The sequence below is a fragment of the Naegleria fowleri genome (genome assembly GCF_008403515.1).
Source record: "Naegleria fowleri strain ATCC 30894 chromosome Unknown tig4, whole genome shotgun sequence".
NCBI lineage: Eukaryota > Heterolobosea > Eutetramitea > Acrasida > Naegleriidae > Naegleria > Naegleria fowleri.
Genome location: NW_025407936.1, coordinates 173,681 through 194,890, shown reverse-complemented (window position 1 = coordinate 194,890; position 21,210 = coordinate 173,681). Strand labels below are relative to the sequence as shown.

General features: G+C 37.8%; 10 protein-coding genes across 10 annotated transcripts; 7 read left to right on the top strand and 3 right to left on the bottom strand.

The window, feature by feature from the left end:
* Positions 1-43: 43 nt before the first annotated feature.
* Positions 44-2,929, top strand: FDP41_007641 (uncharacterized protein; the record flags this gene model as incomplete). The annotated part of the gene is made up of 1 exon (XM_044711408.1): positions 44-2,929. The coding sequence occupies one exon, from the start codon at positions 44-46 to the stop codon at positions 2,927-2,929; it is 2,886 nt and encodes a 961-aa protein (XP_044568439.1).
* A 99-nt stretch (positions 2,930-3,028) lies between these two features.
* FDP41_007640 (uncharacterized protein) lies at positions 3,029-7,120 on the bottom strand (the record flags this gene model as incomplete). Its single annotated transcript, XM_044711407.1, has 5 exons — positions 3,029-3,039; positions 3,095-3,409; positions 3,509-6,107; positions 6,276-6,341; positions 6,389-7,120. 5 exons carry the CDS (start codon positions 7,118-7,120, stop codon positions 3,029-3,031), a joined length of 3,723 nt encoding a protein of 1,240 aa, XP_044568438.1.
* Positions 7,121-7,449: 329 nt separating this feature from the next.
* On the top strand, positions 7,450-8,520 carry FDP41_007639 (uncharacterized protein; the record flags this gene model as incomplete). Its single annotated transcript, XM_044711405.1, has 1 exon — positions 7,450-8,520. The coding sequence occupies one exon, from the start codon at positions 7,450-7,452 to the stop codon at positions 8,518-8,520; it is 1,071 nt and encodes a 356-aa protein (XP_044568437.1).
* A 101-nt stretch (positions 8,521-8,621) lies between these two features.
* On the top strand, positions 8,622-10,162 carry FDP41_007638 (uncharacterized protein; the record flags this gene model as incomplete). The annotated part of the gene is made up of 2 exons (XM_044711404.1): positions 8,622-8,859; positions 9,258-10,162. 2 exons carry the CDS (start codon positions 8,622-8,624, stop codon positions 10,160-10,162), a joined length of 1,143 nt encoding a protein of 380 aa, XP_044568436.1.
* A 79-nt stretch (positions 10,163-10,241) lies between these two features.
* On the bottom strand, positions 10,242-11,372 carry FDP41_007637 (uncharacterized protein; the record flags this gene model as incomplete). Its single annotated transcript, XM_044711403.1, has 1 exon — positions 10,242-11,372. One exon carries the CDS (start codon positions 11,370-11,372, stop codon positions 10,242-10,244), a length of 1,131 nt encoding a protein of 376 aa, XP_044568435.1.
* Positions 11,373-11,702: 330 nt separating this feature from the next.
* Positions 11,703-12,176, bottom strand: FDP41_007636 (uncharacterized protein; the record flags this gene model as incomplete). Its single annotated transcript, XM_044711402.1, has 1 exon — positions 11,703-12,176. The coding sequence occupies one exon, from the start codon at positions 12,174-12,176 to the stop codon at positions 11,703-11,705; it is 474 nt and encodes a 157-aa protein (XP_044568434.1).
* A 519-nt stretch (positions 12,177-12,695) lies between these two features.
* Positions 12,696-13,343, top strand: FDP41_007635 (uncharacterized protein; the record flags this gene model as incomplete). The annotated part of the gene is made up of 1 exon (XM_044711401.1): positions 12,696-13,343. The coding sequence occupies one exon, from the start codon at positions 12,696-12,698 to the stop codon at positions 13,341-13,343; it is 648 nt and encodes a 215-aa protein (XP_044568433.1).
* An 804-nt stretch (positions 13,344-14,147) lies between these two features.
* Positions 14,148-16,346, top strand: FDP41_007634 (uncharacterized protein; the record flags this gene model as incomplete). Its single annotated transcript, XM_044711400.1, has 1 exon — positions 14,148-16,346. The coding sequence occupies one exon, from the start codon at positions 14,148-14,150 to the stop codon at positions 16,344-16,346; it is 2,199 nt and encodes a 732-aa protein (XP_044568432.1).
* Positions 16,347-16,899: 553 nt separating this feature from the next.
* Positions 16,900-19,140, top strand: FDP41_007633 (uncharacterized protein; the record flags this gene model as incomplete). Its single annotated transcript, XM_044711399.1, has 1 exon — positions 16,900-19,140. The coding sequence occupies one exon, from the start codon at positions 16,900-16,902 to the stop codon at positions 19,138-19,140; it is 2,241 nt and encodes a 746-aa protein (XP_044568431.1).
* Positions 19,141-19,308: 168 nt separating this feature from the next.
* Positions 19,309-21,045, top strand: FDP41_007632 (uncharacterized protein; the record flags this gene model as incomplete). Its single annotated transcript, XM_044711398.1, has 1 exon — positions 19,309-21,045. One exon carries the CDS (start codon positions 19,309-19,311, stop codon positions 21,043-21,045), a length of 1,737 nt encoding a protein of 578 aa, XP_044568430.1.
* Positions 21,046-21,210: the final 165 nt, after the last annotated feature.

Sequence of the window (21,210 nt, the reverse complement as noted above, 5' to 3'; positions counted from 1 at the left end):
GCAGACTAATGAAACGAAAATATTTTTTTGAACTTCAAAAAAAATGCCCCGAACCACTCGACTCACTCCGCAAGAGAAATTACGCAAGGAAGCTCAAGAAGTGGAAGTGCTGAGGCAAGCTGTGATTGAACACACTCCTCCCAGAGGAATAAATCCATTGGCCAAGTCAAGTGGGAGCTCCTCTTCTTCTTCTTCCGTATCCTCGGAGGTCATTCCGGGAAAGTTTACGAAATTTTCTGAATTGCCCATTTCGCAATATACCAAAGATGCTTTGAAGAAGGCTGGATTTGCTCATATGAAAGATATTCAAAAGGCTTCATTATTATATTCTCTAGGTGGAAGAGATATTTTGGGTGCTGCCAAGACTGGATCTGGTAAAACCCTTGCTTTTATTATCCCTGTTTTGGAATTATTATATAGAAAAAGATGGGGAAAACTTGATGGTCTCGGAGCATTAATATTGGTTCCTAATAGAGAATTGGCACATCAAATATTTGAAGTTTTAAAACTTTGCGGACGATATCATCACTTTAGTGCTGGATTACTCGTAGGAGGTACAAAGAATTTGAAAGAAGAGAAGGAACATATCTGCAGTATGAATATTCTTGTTGCGACACCTGGTCGATTACTTCAACACATGGATGAAACTCCTGGATTTACTTGTACAAATTTACAAATTCTTGTTTTGGATGAGGCTGATCGATTATTAGAATTTGGATTCAAGAAGGAAATTAATGCAATTTTGGAAGGTCTACCAAAGAGCAGACAAACCCTATTATTCAGTGCTACCCAAACTAAAGACATTAAGGACTTGGCAAGACTTTCTCTCAGTAAGACTAATACTGAATATATATCTGTGCATGAAGCAGAACCTGTACCGAAACAACTCACTCAACACTATATCGAATGTGAATTGCAAGACAAAATTGATATTTTATTTTCCTTTTTGAAGAGTCATCAAACCAAAAAGACAATAGTATTTGCCTCAACTGTAAAGCAAGTTGCATTTTTGTACACAGCATTCAAGCAACTTCCAATCCCTGTTAAAATGTTCAAATTGGCTGGAAGAATGTCACAAGCAGTAAGAAGAGAAATGCACGAGGGTTTCACGTCTTCTAAAGCTGCTGTATTATTCGCAACAGATATTGCAGCTCGTGGTTTGGACTTTCCTCGAGTAGATTTTGTGCTTCAACTTGACGCCCCAGTGTCAAAAGCATTTTATATTCACCGAATGGGAAGAACTGCCAGAAATGATGCTGATGGTAAATCCATTGTGTTCATCATGCCACAAGAAAAGGAGCTTCTTTCCTTCCTTTTTGATAAGGATAGCTTAGAAACGAGCTCATTGAAAGAGATGAAAATTAATCCAGACAAAATTGTTACAATACGGCAACAATTAGCAGCTCTTGTTTCACATGACCCTACCTTGAAGCAAGCTGCCATGAAATATTTCCAAACTTATATCAAACACCTTTACAAACATTACGGCTATGAATTGGATATCAAGTCATTGAATCTGGATGGTTTTGCTGTCAAATTGGGATTGGCTCTAAAACCAACCCTGATTTTGAATCCAAACGATCGAATGAAAAAAGAGATTCGTCTCAATATGACCGAGGATGACATGGATGATGAATCCGACAACGATAGTGATGAAGATGACAACGATGATGACGATGACTCGTCCAGTGACTCTAGTGATGATTCCTCAAGCGATGAAGAAATAGAAAACTTATCAAAACTTGGTAAAAAAGCCCTACTTACAAAACGGCTGTCACTTGACGAAAGAGATGAGGAGGATGAAGAGGACAATGATGTGGATTATGACAGTACCGAAGGTGATGAACTAGAAATGAGTAATAGCAAGGATGAAAGTGACGATGAAAAAGATGCAGAAATACAATCAAAAATTGACAACATTCCAATCGACGATGGCGACGATGAGGTTGAATATAAGGTGGAATATGATCCAAATGCATCCTCTGATGATGATGACGACGACGATATTAGTAGTAGTGATTCTTCTAATGATGACGAAGATGACGAAAACAAAGATGAACCAGCCACAAACGAAGACGACAACACAGACAAAAAATCAAAAAAGAAACTTTCAAAAATTGACAAATATTTACAGAGAAAAGCTCAACTTGACAAACAATCCATTGTGATAGGAGAGGAGCCATCTCAGGAGGAGGATTTTTTCTATGTCAAACGATCCAACCACAAACTGGATGAAAAAGATGATGTTCCAATCTATGTCAATAAGAAAAAGTTTATACAACAAGTCGACAGTAAGAAACATATTATATTTAATAAGGACGGAAAGAAAACTACAAAATTCGAGAGCATCATTAACGAAATTAAGAAGAACAATTCAGAAAACACTACCAAAGATCGCTCCGATTTTTTAAAGGAAATCAAATCCAGAATGAAACACAAGGACGAAGCAGACAAGCAACACGAGAAGGAAAGACTAAAACAAAAGAAGGAAACACTGAAAAAGAGAGACCAAGAACTTGCAGAGCTTAGAAGAAAAGCTGACCTTTTGGAGGAGGATCCTTTTGATTATCAACGCGTGTTAAAATCCAATGCAAACAAGCATGTCACAGTGGATGATGCTCTTCCGGAAGAGGAAGATGTTGATGAATCCTATGAAGGATTTGTGAAGGCAATGGAACAGGCCCCCGAAAAACCAACATCAACAACACAAAAATTAAAAGAAAAGGAAGAAAAAGAAAAGCAAATTAAGGAACAAGTGGAAGAAAAGAAACGAAAATTCGACGAGCTTATGGCATCACAGCAACAACTCGCTGACAAGAAAGGGTCTAATTCAATCTCAACAGGTGCTCCAACAAAGAAGAAGAAACAAGTTATTGGACTCGACGAAGCTGAAGAAATGGCTCTCAAGCTTCTCGAAAATAAACTGTAGAAGTTACATGTTTACTTTTACAGTTTTGAGAGTCGAAGACGTCCTTGTTGTGATTTCCACTGAGAAAGTTCTTGTTTAGCCTTTCACCAAATAATTCCATTACTCTTTCACTAATTAGTGAATTATTGCCATCACAAATATCAAAAAAAGATCTCAAAATCAAACACTTATCAAAACTTGGTACCACAGTTTGCAATAATTCAACATATTCTTTTTGCGAAGTGTTTCTTTGAAGGTGGAACAAGGAAGAATACCATTTGGTTGAATTTTTCTTTTCGACTTCTCCCAAAAATAAACATTTCTCGTATTGCATTTGAACGTTATTAGTAATCTGCTGAAATAACTTTCTATCAATTTGCTGTCTGATTTTCCCAAAAACAATCATGGATAATAAATTACTCTCTGCAATTGCCATCATAAAGCATCGTGTCACTGAAGGCCACAAATAGTATTCAAAAAGAGATTCCAGTAAATCCAAGTCTAAGTCATAACAATTTGGTAAATTTAACCCAACATTTCACACACAGTATTCAAATCACATCATGTAATTTTTATCAAATATTTTGCACAAATACTTACTCACTATGAATCCATTCTCTTGAAATATGTACACTCGTTTAGCAAATGCATTGTGAACCCATTTTAGATCTGAATCTATTTTTCTGTACTTGTTCGTATAGAGTATAGGCAATGGCTTTTCTTTGAAATGAAAAGTGATCTGATTGTTTTTGAGGGCTTGTGAAAATCTAAATCGAAAATCAAGCAACTGAAATTGGACACATTGAGCAGTGAGTTCAATTCTCAATTGTAAAAACTTGACCACCTCTTCTAACTCAGCTTGATGAATGTCACGTAAAGGAGCCAACGTCTCTAATTCATCCAACAAAGCCGAGTACAAACAATTGTCAAAGAATGCCAAATTAATGACATGCTCCGTTCTTTCTCTCTTCTCAACAAATGAAAGAACTTGATTGTAAAAATCAAATTCTTCTTTTAAATGAAGACACTTGGTCAGTGATTGTCGAATGTCATCTGGCATTGTAGTTTTGGCGAATTTTTCAATCAATTCTCCCTTCGCTTCTGGATTTGTCATTTTTGACGTGTCAAACACAATATCTTGCAAATCTTGTAGAATAAATTCTTCCTTTCGATTTTCAACACTGGAAAGAGGATCCACTTTGGGAACAATCGGACCTTTCACAATTATTCTTGCTTCTCCATTCATATTCACAAATTTCCACGGGCTTAAAATTTGAAAACTATAATTTTGTTCTTGTCCATAAACTAATCTCAAATCTCTCACTACGAGCGGAGCGATTAACGAGTCCGAGTTCACAATTTGGTAACAAAAAGGTAAGTAGCTCAGAATCGTACGTGCAGCTTCCTCACAAATCACTTCTCCAATGGAAATCAATCCCAATAAATTGTGTTTAAAATCATTTTCCTTATTGGAGTAGCTGCTCGAAGAGAATGACTTTTTGATGTTTTTGAATATGTTGGATGTTGTCCAATCTGTGATTAAACCTCGATATTCAACACTACTCATCAACTCTGATAAATGCGTCGACTCAAGGAGAGGGTTATGATGTTCTTGACCATTGATGTGGTTATGATGATGATCCGTACTGGCTAATAATAATCGCGAAATAACTACATTTGTCGTGTGAGTATCCGTGACAATAATATTAGGTTTCAATTCGTTCAATATTTTCACCAATTTTGATTCGTCCACATTGTTCGGCACAAATGAGAATGAAAGTGAATGTTCAAAGCAAAATGCCATTAACAATGGCGTCATGTAACTAAACCCATTGGATATGATTAAAACTTGAACTCTTTGATACTTGAACATTTCTTTTGAATCCATCAACACTTTAGAAATCATTTCATGCATGGTTGCAGAAAGGGAATCCAAAATCTTCTCAAATATTGTATTGGTCATGCATAATTTTTCTTCCCTTCCATTCATATGATTGGATGCTGTCATGAATAAAATATTCTCATTGGAATGGGTGTTAGCCTGCCATTGTCTAAACCGATTGAGAGCATCCTCTCTAGCTTGTTCGAGTTGACTGGAATGAATACCTACAGTTCCAGCGAGCAGAGATTTGAAGTGATGTAATTGTAGAGATGTGTCCACACTCTTTGGAACATATTCCCAACTTGTTGTTGGAAGTTGATTGCTACTAGTAATCCTGTGGTCATGTATTTTGGTGGGTTGCAAAATATGAGAGATGGGATCTTGGGTGACTAATTCTCCTCGATGAATGATCTCCTCGGTTGAAGATTCATCATGACCATAATATAAGACATGCTTCACTTTGGAGTGGGTCATGCCCATCATTTGAGACACTATTCGATGATCAGAAGACATGACAAGTGGTATTTCACAATAATTTGAAATATCATCGAGTGTGTTCTCAATATTTTTCACTTTTGTAAACGGAGAAATAAAAGGTACTCCCATATACAAACATGCACAAAGAAGCATGATCAATTCCATGGAAATATTTGAACTGTTTGAATAGGTGTGAAAAATACCAACTGCATGAAAATAGTCTGGAAATGGTTTGAAAGATTTTCCTAAAACAAGTATCAACCTTGAAAGCTTGTCTAAAAAATCTTCTCCATTGACATTTGATAGCATTTCAGAATAGGAATCATAACTCACAAATATGTTCTTATTTTTCAATGAAGCGTTATTACTGTAGGTATGTCTCTGTAGTAAATGTTTTCGTGTGAAATACTTGTGTTGAAACCGATTAAGAAATCCGACCCTCGATGTTGGACGTTTTGGTTCAAATTTTGGAATTTCATGTTGTTGTTTTCGAATGGCAGACGCATCATTGAGAGGATAGAAGAGCCTCTCCATTTCATCCAATGTCATGGGAGGCACAAACGTAGTTCTTGCATAGTGCATGGCCAAGCTGGGAAGTTTTGCATCGAGATCGAGAGAAGGAGGCAGACCATTTCTCACTCGATCATGAAAATCTTGATAAATCATGGTACGTAGAGGTTCGTATTTGCTTACAGGCGTGTTGAAATGATAGGTATCTTCTTCTTTTCGTTTATCCAAGGGAACGTATAATCCTCTGTATGGTTCGACGGATCGAGTCGATTCTGGAGCCCAGAAATATGAATATTTGTGATAAAAGTGTATGTAGTACTTGGCATCCATCTGTGACAATATTTTGTATTGACAGATTGAGTGTAGATATCAGTGAGTGAGTATTAAGGAGGTTGAACGTATTAACAAAATCAGATAATAATATTTGGTATAAATTGATGACAGTCGTGTTAATAAGAATATAAATTTGTTAGTCGTGTGTGAATGGTTGCTACATACAAGATACTTTTCAAAATTTTCAATAATCATTGCTCGTGCTGCTTTGCTTGGAATAAATTTCAAAAACTTGCAATTGGGTTTCATGAATATCGTTCAACTTGTAAACCACCCACCTTAATATTATGAATATATTTGAAATAATCTTTGAATTTGTTCATGTAACTGACAGCCTGTTGTAAAGCTCTTTCTTCATCTGTCAATTCTTCATTTTTGTCTCCTCGGTATGCTTCAATCTCCTTCTCAGAAGGCTTCTCCTCTTCGTAAATTAATCGAATGGGTTCATTTTCCTCAATATCATGTTTGTCAATTCGTTCAATTTTAGAGTTCTGCATTAATAACTTGTTCAATTCTTGCTGTCGACTTAACTTGTAGGAATGTTCATATTTTGATTGATCAAATCTTTTTGTTTTTGGTTTGTTCATTGATCTTTCTCTATTTAAATTTTCTCCTCCGTAAATACTTTTCACTCGAGTGGTCAGAACAATAGGTTCGGGCCGATCACTATACTCAAGATCCATTTTCCGATTGATTCCAAGTTGATTTCCTAGATGAATGACATCATTTGAAAGTTTAATGTATTCCTTTCCAAGTATGTGTTCGAGTTCTTTTAATACTCGTTCTTCGGTAATGACTGATTGAATAGCCTTCTTCTTTGGTAGCGGTATTTCGGAATTCTTTTCCAATTGCTCATTGATGTATTGTACAATTTTTCTTGCACTCCTAATAGGTAAGGTTTCTAAAGAATCATCCACTACCATCATGGAGGATGATGATGTGATATTCGTCGTTTTAGCATCATTATTCAAACTCTTTTCCATGTGATGGTCGGACTCTTCTTTGCTCATTTTTTTTACTTGTCTTTGCGAGATCACTCATTAATGAAAGATGCATGATTGACATGAAAATATCTTCAAGAAACAGAGCATTCAAAATTCACCATGATGATGGACAAAGGACAAATGATTCTCAAGAATTTGACACCCGATCATACACAATATCAAAGGGTTATAATATCATTTGTCAACCATTCATTTGGTCTTATCGGCAATTTCAATCATTTAGCCTTGATTGAATCAAAATAGAACCCTAATTGAAACACATCGGAGTTGTTCATAATGCGGATCAAATCACTTTGTTCGCTTTTTCAAATTTTAATAAAAATTCAAAACACAATATGCCCATTCAGCAACCACCACCACCTCCTCAACAATCCATACACAGCCAACCCGAAAAGAAGCAAGAAGAAGGCTCAATGGCAGCAGGTGGGAATATTTATCCAGTCATTTATGAGAGTGCAGTGCTGGATAGTTTCAATCATTCAACCAACGATTCCTTTAGGAACGACGTCTTCGTGTATCCTCCTCATCATCATCCACAAGAGGTGTACACCTCACATCATCACTCCACCATCACGACTAGTCCTCCGATGATGCCATCATCATCCTCTTCCGTTCTTCATCATTCCTATCATCATCATGGATTCATGCCAACAGCTCCAGTGATGTTTGATTACTATCAGCATCATCACTATCAAGAAGGAATTTATTTGGTTCCAAATCCTTATCAATCGCAACCACAACAACAACCACATCATTCCATGACTCATCACTCCCATGATACTACAACGACATACATTGTTGAAAATCCAAATGTACCATCAACAAGACCCAAAACAGAAGAAGAAAAGCCCTACATTGTACATACCTTGAACAAGCATACAGACACCTTGACCAAACTTGCATTAAGATTTAATTGCAACGAAGAAGACATCAAAATGTTGAATAACATTCTCTGTGACGATTTAGATCTGTATGAGCATGATACGATTCTCATTCCAAAACGAGAAGTTCAATTTATTAAGGAAAATTATGACTTGGAAGAGACAAAGCGTGCCACTGAACGACAACGCTCTCTCATGGTTTCTAACTTTGCCAAAATGAATAAGATCTCTATCGACGAGGCCCGTACCTATCTCGAAATGCATGATTGGAAATCAAAAGAGGCACGAGAGGAATTACTGAAAGATCAAGCTTGGGAGAAACAAACCATGGGTAAGGTGTTATCACCTGGTCATTTTGCAAAGACATTGTCTTCCAATACTACCCCCACTCACCGATCTAAGACAGCTTCTTCGAGAGGAGGCAGCAGTCATTCCTCTTCAAACAATACTGGATTGACTCGACGTGCACCTCCAAGAAATTCAGAATACATGAACTATTCCTATGAAATGATTGACATGAAGTAAACACTTGCATCTTTATTTGTATAACATGAGAAGAACTTGAAAGATTCGTTGAGACGACTCTTCTCAGCACAACGGCTAGCCGTTTGTGTTGTCCCAAAAAAATGAGCAATTCATCACAAACCTCGCAAGAAGTCTATGACATTACCCAAGTGAATCACCCAACCAGCACCGAATCCAAGGTGGCCTTGATTACAGGTATTACAGGACAAGATGGTTCCTATCTTGCTGAATTTTTGTTGGAAAAGGGTTATATGGTGTATGGTATCATTAGACGTTCTTCATCCTTCAACACTGGAAGAGTTGAACACTTGTACAAGGATATTCATATTACTAAAGCAAGTAAGTGATACTGTTGTACGGATGGAGAATCATCATGATGTGTGGTATATATTGTATCAATCCGAATTGAATTATTCAACATTTGCCAATCTTATGAATTGGAAAATGACGTCATTATTGTCCTTGTGCTACCACTATTGTAATATTTGGAATATTTGATAATATTTACTTGTGTATGATTATCATCAACCATATCCATACTCATCCTATAACATCCAAATAACGAACATTTTGTTCGTGAATGTACATCACACACCAATTTCATAATATTTACCTCCGAACATTCATCACTCCTAATGGATTTATTTTCGTTCAACCTCCACATCACCAATCTCTTACATTCTTCATTGATAATTTGGATGGAATCCATTTCCATTGAAACCAACACAACATGATAGAATTCAAACTTTTATATGGAGACTTGACCGATACCGGAAACTTAATTTCCATCATTGCCAAAATTAAGCCAGATGAAATTTACAATTTGGCTGCTCAATCTCATGTGAAAGTCAGTTTTGAAATGCCTGAATATACTGCTAATGTTGATGGTATTGGTACTTTACGTTTGTTGGAAGCAATTCGTGCCTGTGGATTGGAAAAGAAAACCAAATTTTATCAAGCCAGTACAAGTGAATTGTACGGTCTAGTGCAAGAGGTTCCTCAAAAGGAAACAACACCATTCTATCCTCGCTCACCATATGCCTGTGCCAAATTGTACAGCTATTGGATTGTTGTTAACTATAGAGAAGCTTACAACATGTTTGCATTGAATGGTATTTTGTTCAACCACGAATCGATTCGTCGTGGTCCAACATTTGTGACCAGAAAGATCACCATGGCTGTTGCCCGTATAAAACTTGGTTTGCAAGATTGTTTGTATTTGGGTAACTTGGATGCTGAAAGAGATTGGGGTCATGCTAAGGATTATGTTGAAGCCATGTGGCTCATGTTACAGCAAGAGCAACCACGTGATTTTTGCGTGGCAACTGGTGAAAAACATAGCGTCAGAGAATTTGTTGAAAAGGCCTTTGCATGCATTGGCCAAACCGTGGAATGGAAAGGAGAAAGAGGAACTGTTGAAGAGCACGGTGTTGTTGATGGTGTTGTAAGAGTTCGAGTCGATCCTCGTTATTTCCGTCCAACTGAGGTCGATCAATTATTGGGAGACCCAACTTTGGCTGAGACAGTTTTGGGTTGGAAGAGAAAGGTCAGTTTCGAAGAATTGGTCCGAGGAATGGTGGAAGGAGATATTGAATTGTTGCAATCTGGAGATCCTCAAGTGGTTCAACAACAATATCATTAAGAGAGGTTTGACCATTCATTAATATTTTGTTTCATTCCTCATGTATTTGTTCTGATAAAAATTTGAAATGCTTAGTGATTTACTGGAATGGTAGTTCATTTTCATCAAATCGGAATTCTTCTTCGACTGTCTTTGGTTCTTCGCGGGCAGCTTTCTCTTCCTGCACAATACCATCCTCTTCAAACATGATTCCTTCGAGTTTCAAGTCTCCCCTATCGGATCCACAGTACGTGACATGAAATTGAATGTGTTGTCCTGAAACCAACTCGTGCAAAATGCTAACATTTGGAACGGAAACGGAACAATTAAAAAGACCTAACACTTTGCAGTAGGCTTGTTTCTTTGCTGTGTTGATGCCCGTGATGGTTCCTCTCAATACCGTGCCAAATGTTGGGGCAAACAAAATGAATGTGGCTGCAATGCACACCGAAGCGACCGATGGATTTGTCTCAAATTGTATCACGGAGCCTTCCTCTAGAATTTTCACATTTTCAACACCCATCACAAATCCTCTCAATTTAACGTCATAACCATCCACAAGATGAAACACTCTATCAAAAAGCTGTTTCTCAATGAGTTTTTCCATTTCTGTTTGTTCAGACTTTTTTTCTTGTTTTTCTTCTGAAGACAATAAAAATTCACTTCCACTTGTCAGTGCCATATGTGTTTGATAAATTCCACCATAATCATATAATGGATAGGTCATACGAACTCGCCTCTTCACAAAGAATAATGAATGGTCAAACTCTTCAGGATACAATTTAGAAACAACATCTTTTTGTTTGAAGGAGGAAGCAATTCGATGTACTGCAGCCTTGACAATTCCCGATACCACACTCCTAATTGGTTTCTTCTTTTCTTGATATTCTCGATATTCAAAATGAGATTTCATAAACTCCGAATATGCAGGATAATACTCGAGTCGATTCAACAACTCTGAGACTGTAACCATTTGATGCAGAACCACTCTATTGTATTCAAAGAATTCATCAACCACATGTCCGAGTTGTTTCAATTCTTGTTCGGAAAACTCAACGACGGTGGCTGTTACTTGTGTTGTTGGTTGTTCTCTAGAGTCATCCTTCTTTTTCTTTTTTGTTGAAGATGATTTTCGGAGAGAGTGATGATTCTCAGTGTGTGGTTCAGCTGCAGCATCCTCTTCGAGGGCAGCCTTTCGTTTCTTCGTGGCGGATTGGTCTGTTTTGCTCATTTTTTTTTGAACCTTCTCTTGAAATGCTCGACGGTGTCTCATGTGGCGTTCATTGTTGCACATTAGTAGCAAAGATGAGGTTCAAGATGACCTTTCGATGAACAACATAATATTATGGTGGGTTAGCAATCACTCAAGAACACTCAAGAATTTTGAAGACCCAAAGTGGAGCAAAATTTAAAGAGCTGGTGTCATTTTGCATTTTAATGCACACTACTACCAAGAAACAGAAAGGTTTGTCCAAATGTTTTGAATTCATGAATTTACTAGTACGTGCACTTGATAGATAAACATCATTGTGAGACGGCTCGTTCACTGTTGATGTTATTATTATTGTTGTTGTTCTTCACTTTTCAAAAAGTGAAGGTCGACTGCGTTAGGCAATAATTCCTTCATACTACTCTCAATACTTGCTCCACTCTCTGAATTTACAATCAATATTGGAAAGTCCTTTGTGTTTTCATCAGCAAATTCTTGCAATACTTGTCGACAAGCTCCACATGGAGTTACGCCAATATTTGTAGAGACCACGACAGCCTTGATTGATTTACATTCGTCCGAGACCATTTTGAAAACAGCACATCGTTCTGCACAAATGGTAAGTCCATACGATTGATTCTCCACATTACATCCAGTATAGAGCTTTCCGTTCGTTCCGAGAATGCAAGCTCCCACATGGAATTTTGAATAGGGACAATAAGCAATCTTTTGAGCAGCAATACTCTTCTCAGTCATGATTTGCTTGAGAGTGGGATCCTGTTGAAAAAAGGAATCACTACCACTTGATGATGAATTTTGGGACATTTTGGATTTTAATGTTGTTGGTGATGATGATTTGTAAAAATTAAAATGAAGAGGAGGTTCAGCGGAAGGAAATAAAAAATAAGCCCAACTTCGGTCGCAATTTTTTTCTCTTGCAAAAACGTGGAGGTGAAGAGTGAAATCTCAAGGCAGGTGATCTGAGGGATTACCATGCTAATGATAGGACGACGATACAACTTCTGCGATTCAAATTCAGAGTTCTTTCAAAAAGCTGTCAAGCATTTGGTTCATGTTTGATATGGAGACAAGAAAATGTGAAACATGGATTGCTTATTCACGTACGCCCAATTACCAATACCAGTTTGTGTATATGTATTGAGGAGCAGTTGGAGATCTGTTTCAAGAAACAGGAATGTCAAATATTGTTTGTCAACAAAGTCAGATGAATCATGCACAATGAAAACGTCAATGGAAACCAATTCCTCTTACTATGCACAATCCTCAGTAACAGACAATCGAATTTTGTGTTGTGTGGAATCATTTCCGAAAAAAATAGTATCAATGTCCGTAGTTAACACAACCACCTCTCTCGACTCGATAATTACCATCCATCCTCTCGATTCCACTCGTGTGAATGATATGGTTTCCATCAATTCGATTGTACTTCCTGTTTCATATCATTCCAAAGTGTATGATCAAATGGTTTCCGATCGTTTATCGTTCATTGCCTATTTGAAAACTGAAAGTAATGGCAGCAGTGGTGAGAAAGAAATTCCTGTTGGAGCCATCGGTTGCATTCTCAAAACAGATGTCCATGCTTCACCGGATCATGTGGGTCTCTGTATTGCTTCATTGGCTGTTTTAGCGAAATATAGATCTAAAGGAATCGGAGCAAAATTATTGGAACGTGTGATGCAAGCTCTTGATGAATGGTTGAAAGCCTCCTCTTCTTCTCTGGAAATTTCTTCTAATCATCATGAAGAACCACTGCAAGAAGAATCATTGAATTCCACCTCCTCTTCCTCCGAATTTATTGTCTATTTACAAACTCAAACGAATAATAGAGATGCCATCAAGTTCTATGAGAGGCATGGATTTCAAGTATTGAAAAAAGTTGAAAATTTCTACAAGAGACTCACTCCTCCGGATTGTTTTGTGTTGGTTCTCAAACGGAAGATTGAAAGCATTCAGAATCAAATTCTCAAGTAATGTGTATGATTCCAATGTATTATTATCGGTGAAAGACCAAATTTTGTTCAATAATAATGGGAACGCATGACCGAATCTAGAAATATTCAGACATTGCCAAGATTTCTCGCTTAGAACTTGTTGTAGTCAATGCCGGTGACCACCTCTGAGCGAATCTCCTTATTGTTGCATCCTCCAGAGCAGCAACCCTGTCAACAATATCATGAGATTTGACGATGGCCAAGCATGACATCCCCTGAGGAACTCTCACCCTAATTTCTACAGATTTTTCCAAACGTATATCATCTCTTGTTCCATGAAATGATGGCCTTTGATGTTCACTCTCTCCAATCATGAACACCACAACGTTCAACCCTCATCATGATGGTCATTAACGTCAATAATCTCACCGTTTGGGAGAACTTTTCCCGCGAGAGAGGGTTGAAAGTAACTACGAAAGTGAAAGAACGGCGGTGCATTTTTCAAAAGTCTCTTTGAAAAATTATTACAACAAGAACACTCTACAACCATTGAAGCAAGTCAAACAAATCTCTAATATTTTCTCTCCCACACAACCAAACGACACGATCATAACAACATTCATCGAAGAACTACTTGTTACTTGTGTATTGATCAGAGTTTTTTATTAACATTAGAATTCTTCCAAAACAACTAAAACCTCAATTCAATCCATCCTCAACTCAAGGGACATTTCAATCGCTCTTAGTCAAGATGAATTCAACAAGACCCCACCACCTCCTTGAACTCCAACGTCGATCAATCAACTCCCACCTTTCAACTCTCTTCCTTCTCTTTCTTGTATATATGATCATCATCACCACCACCAATGTGGTTCTTGCTCAATCCAACTCCAGTACTCCATTAACCTTTACACTTGGTCAAGTAAAAACCGTGCGTACAACTTGGCCCTCCACCACACAAGATATCATGGATGGTGGCAAATGGATTGAATATGGCATCTATGTGGCTATCATGGCAGTCATACCCTTAATATTGGGTTTATTTGGATATATGGCAGGAATTATCTTTTACTTATTTCGATGTTGTGGTGTGTGTGGTGGTCGTAAACCAGACATTACCTATCAAAGAAAACATCTAGTCATTCCAACTACCATACTCGTATTATTGTATTGTGGTTTCATTGCATTGGCAGCCGTAGGTATTGGTTTCAGTGCACAAGGATCAGCCAACATTCGAACAACATTCACAGCGACTTTATCCTTTGTGAGTGACGCCAACAGTACGGTAATGAAAGTGACCACGATTGGAGATACCATCACTTCCAAGTTATCTACATTGCCAGATAAACTTGATCCACTTTTGAATCAGGCCACACAGGTAGTCTCACCTCTTGGAACCATTTCATCCATTATTTCCTCCACGACTACACAATTGCAAACATTCAACTCGACTAATATTATCACCATGAATGCAAGAGTTGCCTCTATTAATTCCAATCTCAATACTCTGCGAGCCAACTTTTCTGGAGTTCCAACAACCTCTGATATTCCAGACATTTATTCTCTTGTCACACCTGCCGTCAATAGTGGAGTTTCTGCATTGCAAAGTGCCAATGCTACCATTGCAACTGCTCAATCCGATGTCGTGAAAAACATTGCAAATATTAAGCAGCAAATCAATTCAACTCTCTCCACGCAGTTGACACCTGCCATTGGTCCTGCATTGGATGGAATTAAGGTACAAGTGAATCAAATTCAGAGTCAAATTGCTCCCTATTTGAATCAACAAGTACTCAAAGATGCTTCCACCTATTCATCACTAGCAGAGAATATTCGAATTGCTTTGAGTGTTATTTTCTTTGGTTGGTGTTGCATGATTTATGTGTTTGCATTCTTGGGAGTCATTTTCAGAAAGGCATGCTGTGTGCAAACCACTACTGTATTGGCCTTTCTCAGTACATGGGTCTTCTTTTTGTTTGCCATTATACAAATTCCTGCCTACATTCTCATCACTGATACGTGCACACAAGGGCCAAAGACGTTGAGCCTGGTGGGCGATCAACTCATTGGTCAACTCAACATGACGATCAAATTCCAGAACGTTTCCTCCATTATGAACAGCATTGCAACATGTGGCAAAAATGACTCACTCTTGACTGCTGTGCTTGGAAAGAACTATTTGACAAGCTTGGGTATTGATAGTCAATTGTCCAGCATGACCAGTACCTTCCAGTCACAAATTAGCTCTTTTGATATTTCTTCCTTGACTACCACTGCCAAAAACTCGGTCAAGAATGCCAATATTTCTTCCATCAAGACCGACTACTCGGCAGATATCATGAGTGCCAAGACTAAATTGGCCAATGCCACATCTTCGTTGGGAAGCTTGGATGGTTTCAGTGGTTTCAATCAAACTTTGTATAATGTTGCCATTGACAATTTGAATGCATTCACATATTCACGTACTGGAAAATTGTACAGTTACTACAATTACACCCTCTTTGATCCTTCCACATTACCAAATCCAGACAATACACAAGGTCAAAACTTGAAAGATGCTGTCGCTTATCAGAACAATACCTATACTACAGCCTATAATGATGTTGTCAAATTCAACAACTCTGTGAATGCTATTAATGCAGGTATGAATGGCCTCTTGTCCGATTTCTCAGCTGCCAGTTCGGTGATGGCCTCACTTTCCACTCTCTCATCGAGCATTATTACACAAATTGACTTGCTTGCAACCAATGTTCAGACCTTTATTGCAAATTTTCCCAATGATGCCATGACTTTTATACTTTCTGTGGCCACAGATTTGGTCAATTCTTTGACTTCTGACATTGCACAATGCACCTTTATGAGCTCATTCATTCAGACCATGGGAACAAATGTTTGTCAAGGAATTAATTTGCAATTATTGATTTCTGGTGTGGTGTGTTTGGCCATTGGTCTCTTGATGAATGTTGGATGTTTCACAACTCTGGTGCTTGCAAAGAGAGTCAAGTATCAATCCAACCACAGAGTTCATCCTAGAGTGGATTAAGTCGTCGTCAAGATCAAATAAATGAAACATCTTTGCAGTAATGTATTATCATTTGTGGATAACCAAAATTTAATCGTATTTGTATTCACAGTGTTGAATGCCAAAATCGATAATTTCCTGATTCTTTTGACACATTCCCAATTATTCATAAATTCAATCTTCATAAATCAAAAGGACAGATTCTTAACCGGCTGTTGTTTTTAAAAATGAAAAACTGACCTTGTCCGAAATTCTCAAACAAAATTTGTGCCAACAACTGTTGGTTTTTTCAATGTTCATCGGTTAAATGCCCGCCTTCCCACCAACGTTAACTGCCGTTGAGAGAACTTTTTTTTAAAAAAAAAAGCTTATCATCCTGGACTGAGGTTTCCTTAATTCGAACCTTAATTGCCGTTTCCTTCCTTTCATTCATTGTTCTATATTTTCAAAGCGATTCGTTCAATAAGGACAAGGTTTTGATAATTCATTCCTCCGGTTTGCGTGAAGCCTTTCTTTGTACATACACATCCTTCGTACCCAATTATCCTTCATTTCGAGCACAATGATGATTCGAATGAGTCCCATCCTATTGCTCCAATACTTTCTCTGTTCAACACTGGTTGCATGTTACTTATTCTCAGTGCAATCGGTAGAGGCTCAATTATTCAATAACGTGACCTTCAAATTGGGAGAGGTTAAAACAGTCCGAACGACTTGGCCCTCCACTATGGAAGATGTTCTTGATGGAGCTATATGGATTGAATATGCCATCTTTATCGGAATTATTGCCATTATACCGATCATTATTGGTGTTTTGGGCTACTTTTCTCTCAGTCTCTTTTGCTGTTTCCGATGTTGTGGTTTGTGTGGTGGTAATAAGCCTAAGGAAATTTACACCACCAAAGATTTGGTAATCCCAACCATCCTGGTCTTACTCGTGTATGGAGGCTTCTTGACATTGGCAGGTGTTGGAATTGGCTTCAGTGCACAAGCTTCTTCTGATGTACGAACCATGATCACAGCCACACTCAAATTCATGACAGCAGCCAATACGACCATTATGGGAATTGCCAATATTGGGGACGCCATTACATCTAAATTCTCTCAAGTTCCTGATAAGCTCACTCCATTGTTGGATCAAGCCATACAACAGACGGCACCTCTCGATACCATTTCATCAATGATTGCACAAACACATCAGCAATTCAGTCAGTTCAATTCCATCACTGTTCCAGATATTTCCTTACGAATTTCGAATATTAACTCAAACCTTACAGTGTTGCAGTCTCAATTCAACGGTCTTCCAACACTCTCTGAAGTGCCAGACATTTCCCCTGCCGTACAGACATGTTTATCAAATCTTGCCACTGCGAATACCACTGTTGCCAATGCCAAGTCTACCGTTATTAGTAGCATTCAAAGTGTGAAGAGTATCATCAACTCGACACTGGTCGATAATTTGACACCTATTGTTGGACCCACTTTTGCTGGAGTGAAAACTCAAATCACCTCCATTCAATCTCAAATATCTCCCTATTTGAATGACATCATTATTGGACAAGCAACGCAATACACCTCAATTGCAGAGAATGTGCGAATTGCGTTGAGTGTTGTCTTCTTTGCATGGTGTTGCTTCATTTACGTGTTTGTCTTCTTGGGTCTCATTTTCAGAAAGTCTTGTTGCATTCAGACTACAAGTTGGTTGGCTTTCATCACTGCTTGGGTATTCTACCTTTTTGCAGTGATTCAAATACCATTGTATTTGATCATTACAGATGCATGCGTCAAGGGACCAACAACACTGGGCATGCTTGGTGATGGATTATTGGGCCAACTCAATGCAGGTAGTGGCTTCAAACTCCAAAATGTCTCACTCATGATTAAAGGCATTGCCTCCTGCTCAACCAATGACTCGCTCGTGAGTGTTCTCCTTGGAAATGATTATCTCAAAGGCTTAGGAATTGATAGTACTCTCTCGGGTGTCACTGGCAGCTTCGCCAACTCCATCTCATCAATGAATATCAGCTCATATACGAGTTCAGTGGACTCTGTGATTGCAAGTGCCAACACAGGATCCATCAAGACCGACCACACCTCTGATCTTGCAAGTGTTCGATCCAAATTACTTGGTGCCACTACATCTCTGAGCAGTTTGGATGGATTTCAAGGTTTCAATTATTCGACCTATAATCAAGCATTGACTGATTTCAACACATTCACACAGCAGCAAACTGGTCGTACCTACACTTATGAAAATTTTGAGACCTTTGATCCATCGACCTTGTCATCACCATATAACACTCAAGGTCAAAATCTCAAAAATGCTTTGACCACTCAAAAGAATAAGTATGCATCAGCCTTGGCAGATGTCACCAAGTTCAACAATTCTGTGAGAGCAATTACTAATAATTTGGATGGATTGCAACAAGATTTTTCATTGGCTAGCAATGGCATTGTACAGTCTTTAACAACACTCGCCCAAAATGTAGCCACACAAATTCAAACCATGACGTCAAACATCCAGACCTATATCAATAATTTCCCCAATACTTCTCTCACGTTCATCATGAATCTTGCCAGCCAGTTGATTAATGATTTTGCGGTCGAATTTGTTCCTTGTGGTTTTCTTGGCTCCTTCATTTCCACTGTGGACAGGAGCGTTTGTAAAGGATTGAATTTCCAATTAGTAGTGACAGGTGCTGTTTGCTTTGCTATTGGTGTTTTGATGCATATTGGAGGATTCATCACAATCGTGTTGACCAAGAGAATTAGATATCAAGGATCAAAGAGAATTAATCCAACTGTTCAAGATTAAATTATTATACCATTACAATCTTTGGTTTTGTTTTTAAAAATTAGATCGTACACAAAATTAACAATTCATTATTTTGATTCCGTTTCAAACTCTATTTGAACAAGATTTCAACACTCCAAATATGGGTTTTGTTGTGGCATTATTTTTTTTAATGGTGATACTTAAAAAATGATACGAAAGTTCTCGCTGCAGAAAGCAATAGCCAACACCTGCTTGCATTCTCATCGTCGAATAGTAGTGTCTAATAAGACCAGACAATCCCATGATGATCGGAAAGGATCAAGAAATTACCATCATGATCAGAGAAAATCAAATCAAAATTCTGGAAACAATGAAAAAACAAATTCTCGTTTCTTCTTCTCATCATCACCCAATCCAAAACAAATGTTGCGATTGGGACTTTATCTCGTTCCTGCATTTGCACTTTATCAACAGTTAATAACACCAACACAGAAAGATCAAAAGGACATTCTTGATGAATTATCAAGTACAATGTCCGAATTAAAACAATGGGAAAAGAGGCTCATGGAACTTGAAATGAATGATCGAGATGATGAAGCCTCTGAAAATATGCAACCAGAACAAGGAATGTATGGATTAATTCCCGATGATGAGGAAGGCTCTCATGAGCCTCATTATCGTTTTATTTCAGCTAAAGAACGAAAATATGCTTCAATATACGATGAGCTAAGACATATCATTCTAGTCATTCATTCTAAAACCAAAGAGCTTAATGCAAGTATTAAATCGTACGGATTTGTACAAGACGAGAAACTACTCACACAATTAATGGCAATCATGAGAGGTGTTTTATTGCTCAATTTAAACAAGAGTACAATTCTTCATTCATGCCCATTTCCAAACGCCCTATGGCAAATGAGTTTAAATTTAGAAAGTATACATTATACATGCTTGGAAACTCTCATTTCTGTCTCTGAAAATAAGGATTTTCATTTAAATATCTTGAAGAGCAGCGAAAAGTTGAGTGAAAACTCTCAAATATCGATTGGAAGTGATAATAATGACTTGTCGTTTTATGATAAGGCAATTTCAGAAATTTGTTCGAATGGTCTCTTGGGTCCTATATTCAACTCGATCATGTATGAGAAGAGTCCTGCAATTCAAAGAAAAGCACGCTACTTATTGGATGTAATTTCGAATAGAGAGATATCTCATGAACCTCTCATGCATCGCTTGGATACATTCAAATATTTGGTTGATTCAATGAAACCAGAAAATGAGTTGATTACAGCGTTGGTCATTTCTAGAATGTATTCGAATCCATCACTTTTCAAAACACTCTCTCTACACCAAAATTTACCTTTCATTAACATGCTACAAAACATGTACTCGAGTGGTCATGACGAAAAGGTGAAAAAGCTTTGCGCTATTGGATTAATGATAGCGAAAGGGAAAAAGTCTGAAACTACTTATTTGAAAGAGGAAGAGCGCTCATTTACATTGGAGAATCATTTGGAATATTCCAAACAGCTACTCATGCTTTCACTTTTTGGACTGTTATTTCGATCTTCCTATTTCATTTTCAACTATCGACTTCTCTCAAATGTTCCTTACTATTTGCTGCTCTCCATCGCCATTGGTGAGACTTTAAAAATTGAAAAAACACTCACCGAAGCAAAATCAAATTATGGATGGTTGCATGTGGCTAGCACATTTGCCATTGCTACAGCCGTGTCACAACTTCAGGCTGGAACATTGCGAATGATATTACTGCCCTATCTGTCCGTTTATTTCTTGGGAGGGTTGAGTTTGGACAGTGGCAAATTGGCGCACCAACGATCACCTCCAATCGCCTTTTCGACTTCTTCCTTTTTGTATTTGGATGATATCACCGTTGAGCACCTCACTAAGAAGTGGAACAGAATCTTTTCAAAGGAGCGCTAACTCCTCTTGATATTGCTTAACAGTTCATAAATTTATTGTAGGAAGATTATTAATTCAAGGTTTTTATGGGATTCAAGTCAAAATTAATATCAAGCTTGATTTCACTTTTACAACAAGAACATGATTGCACACCAATAATAAAAAAAATTTTCAATTTGTGTGTGT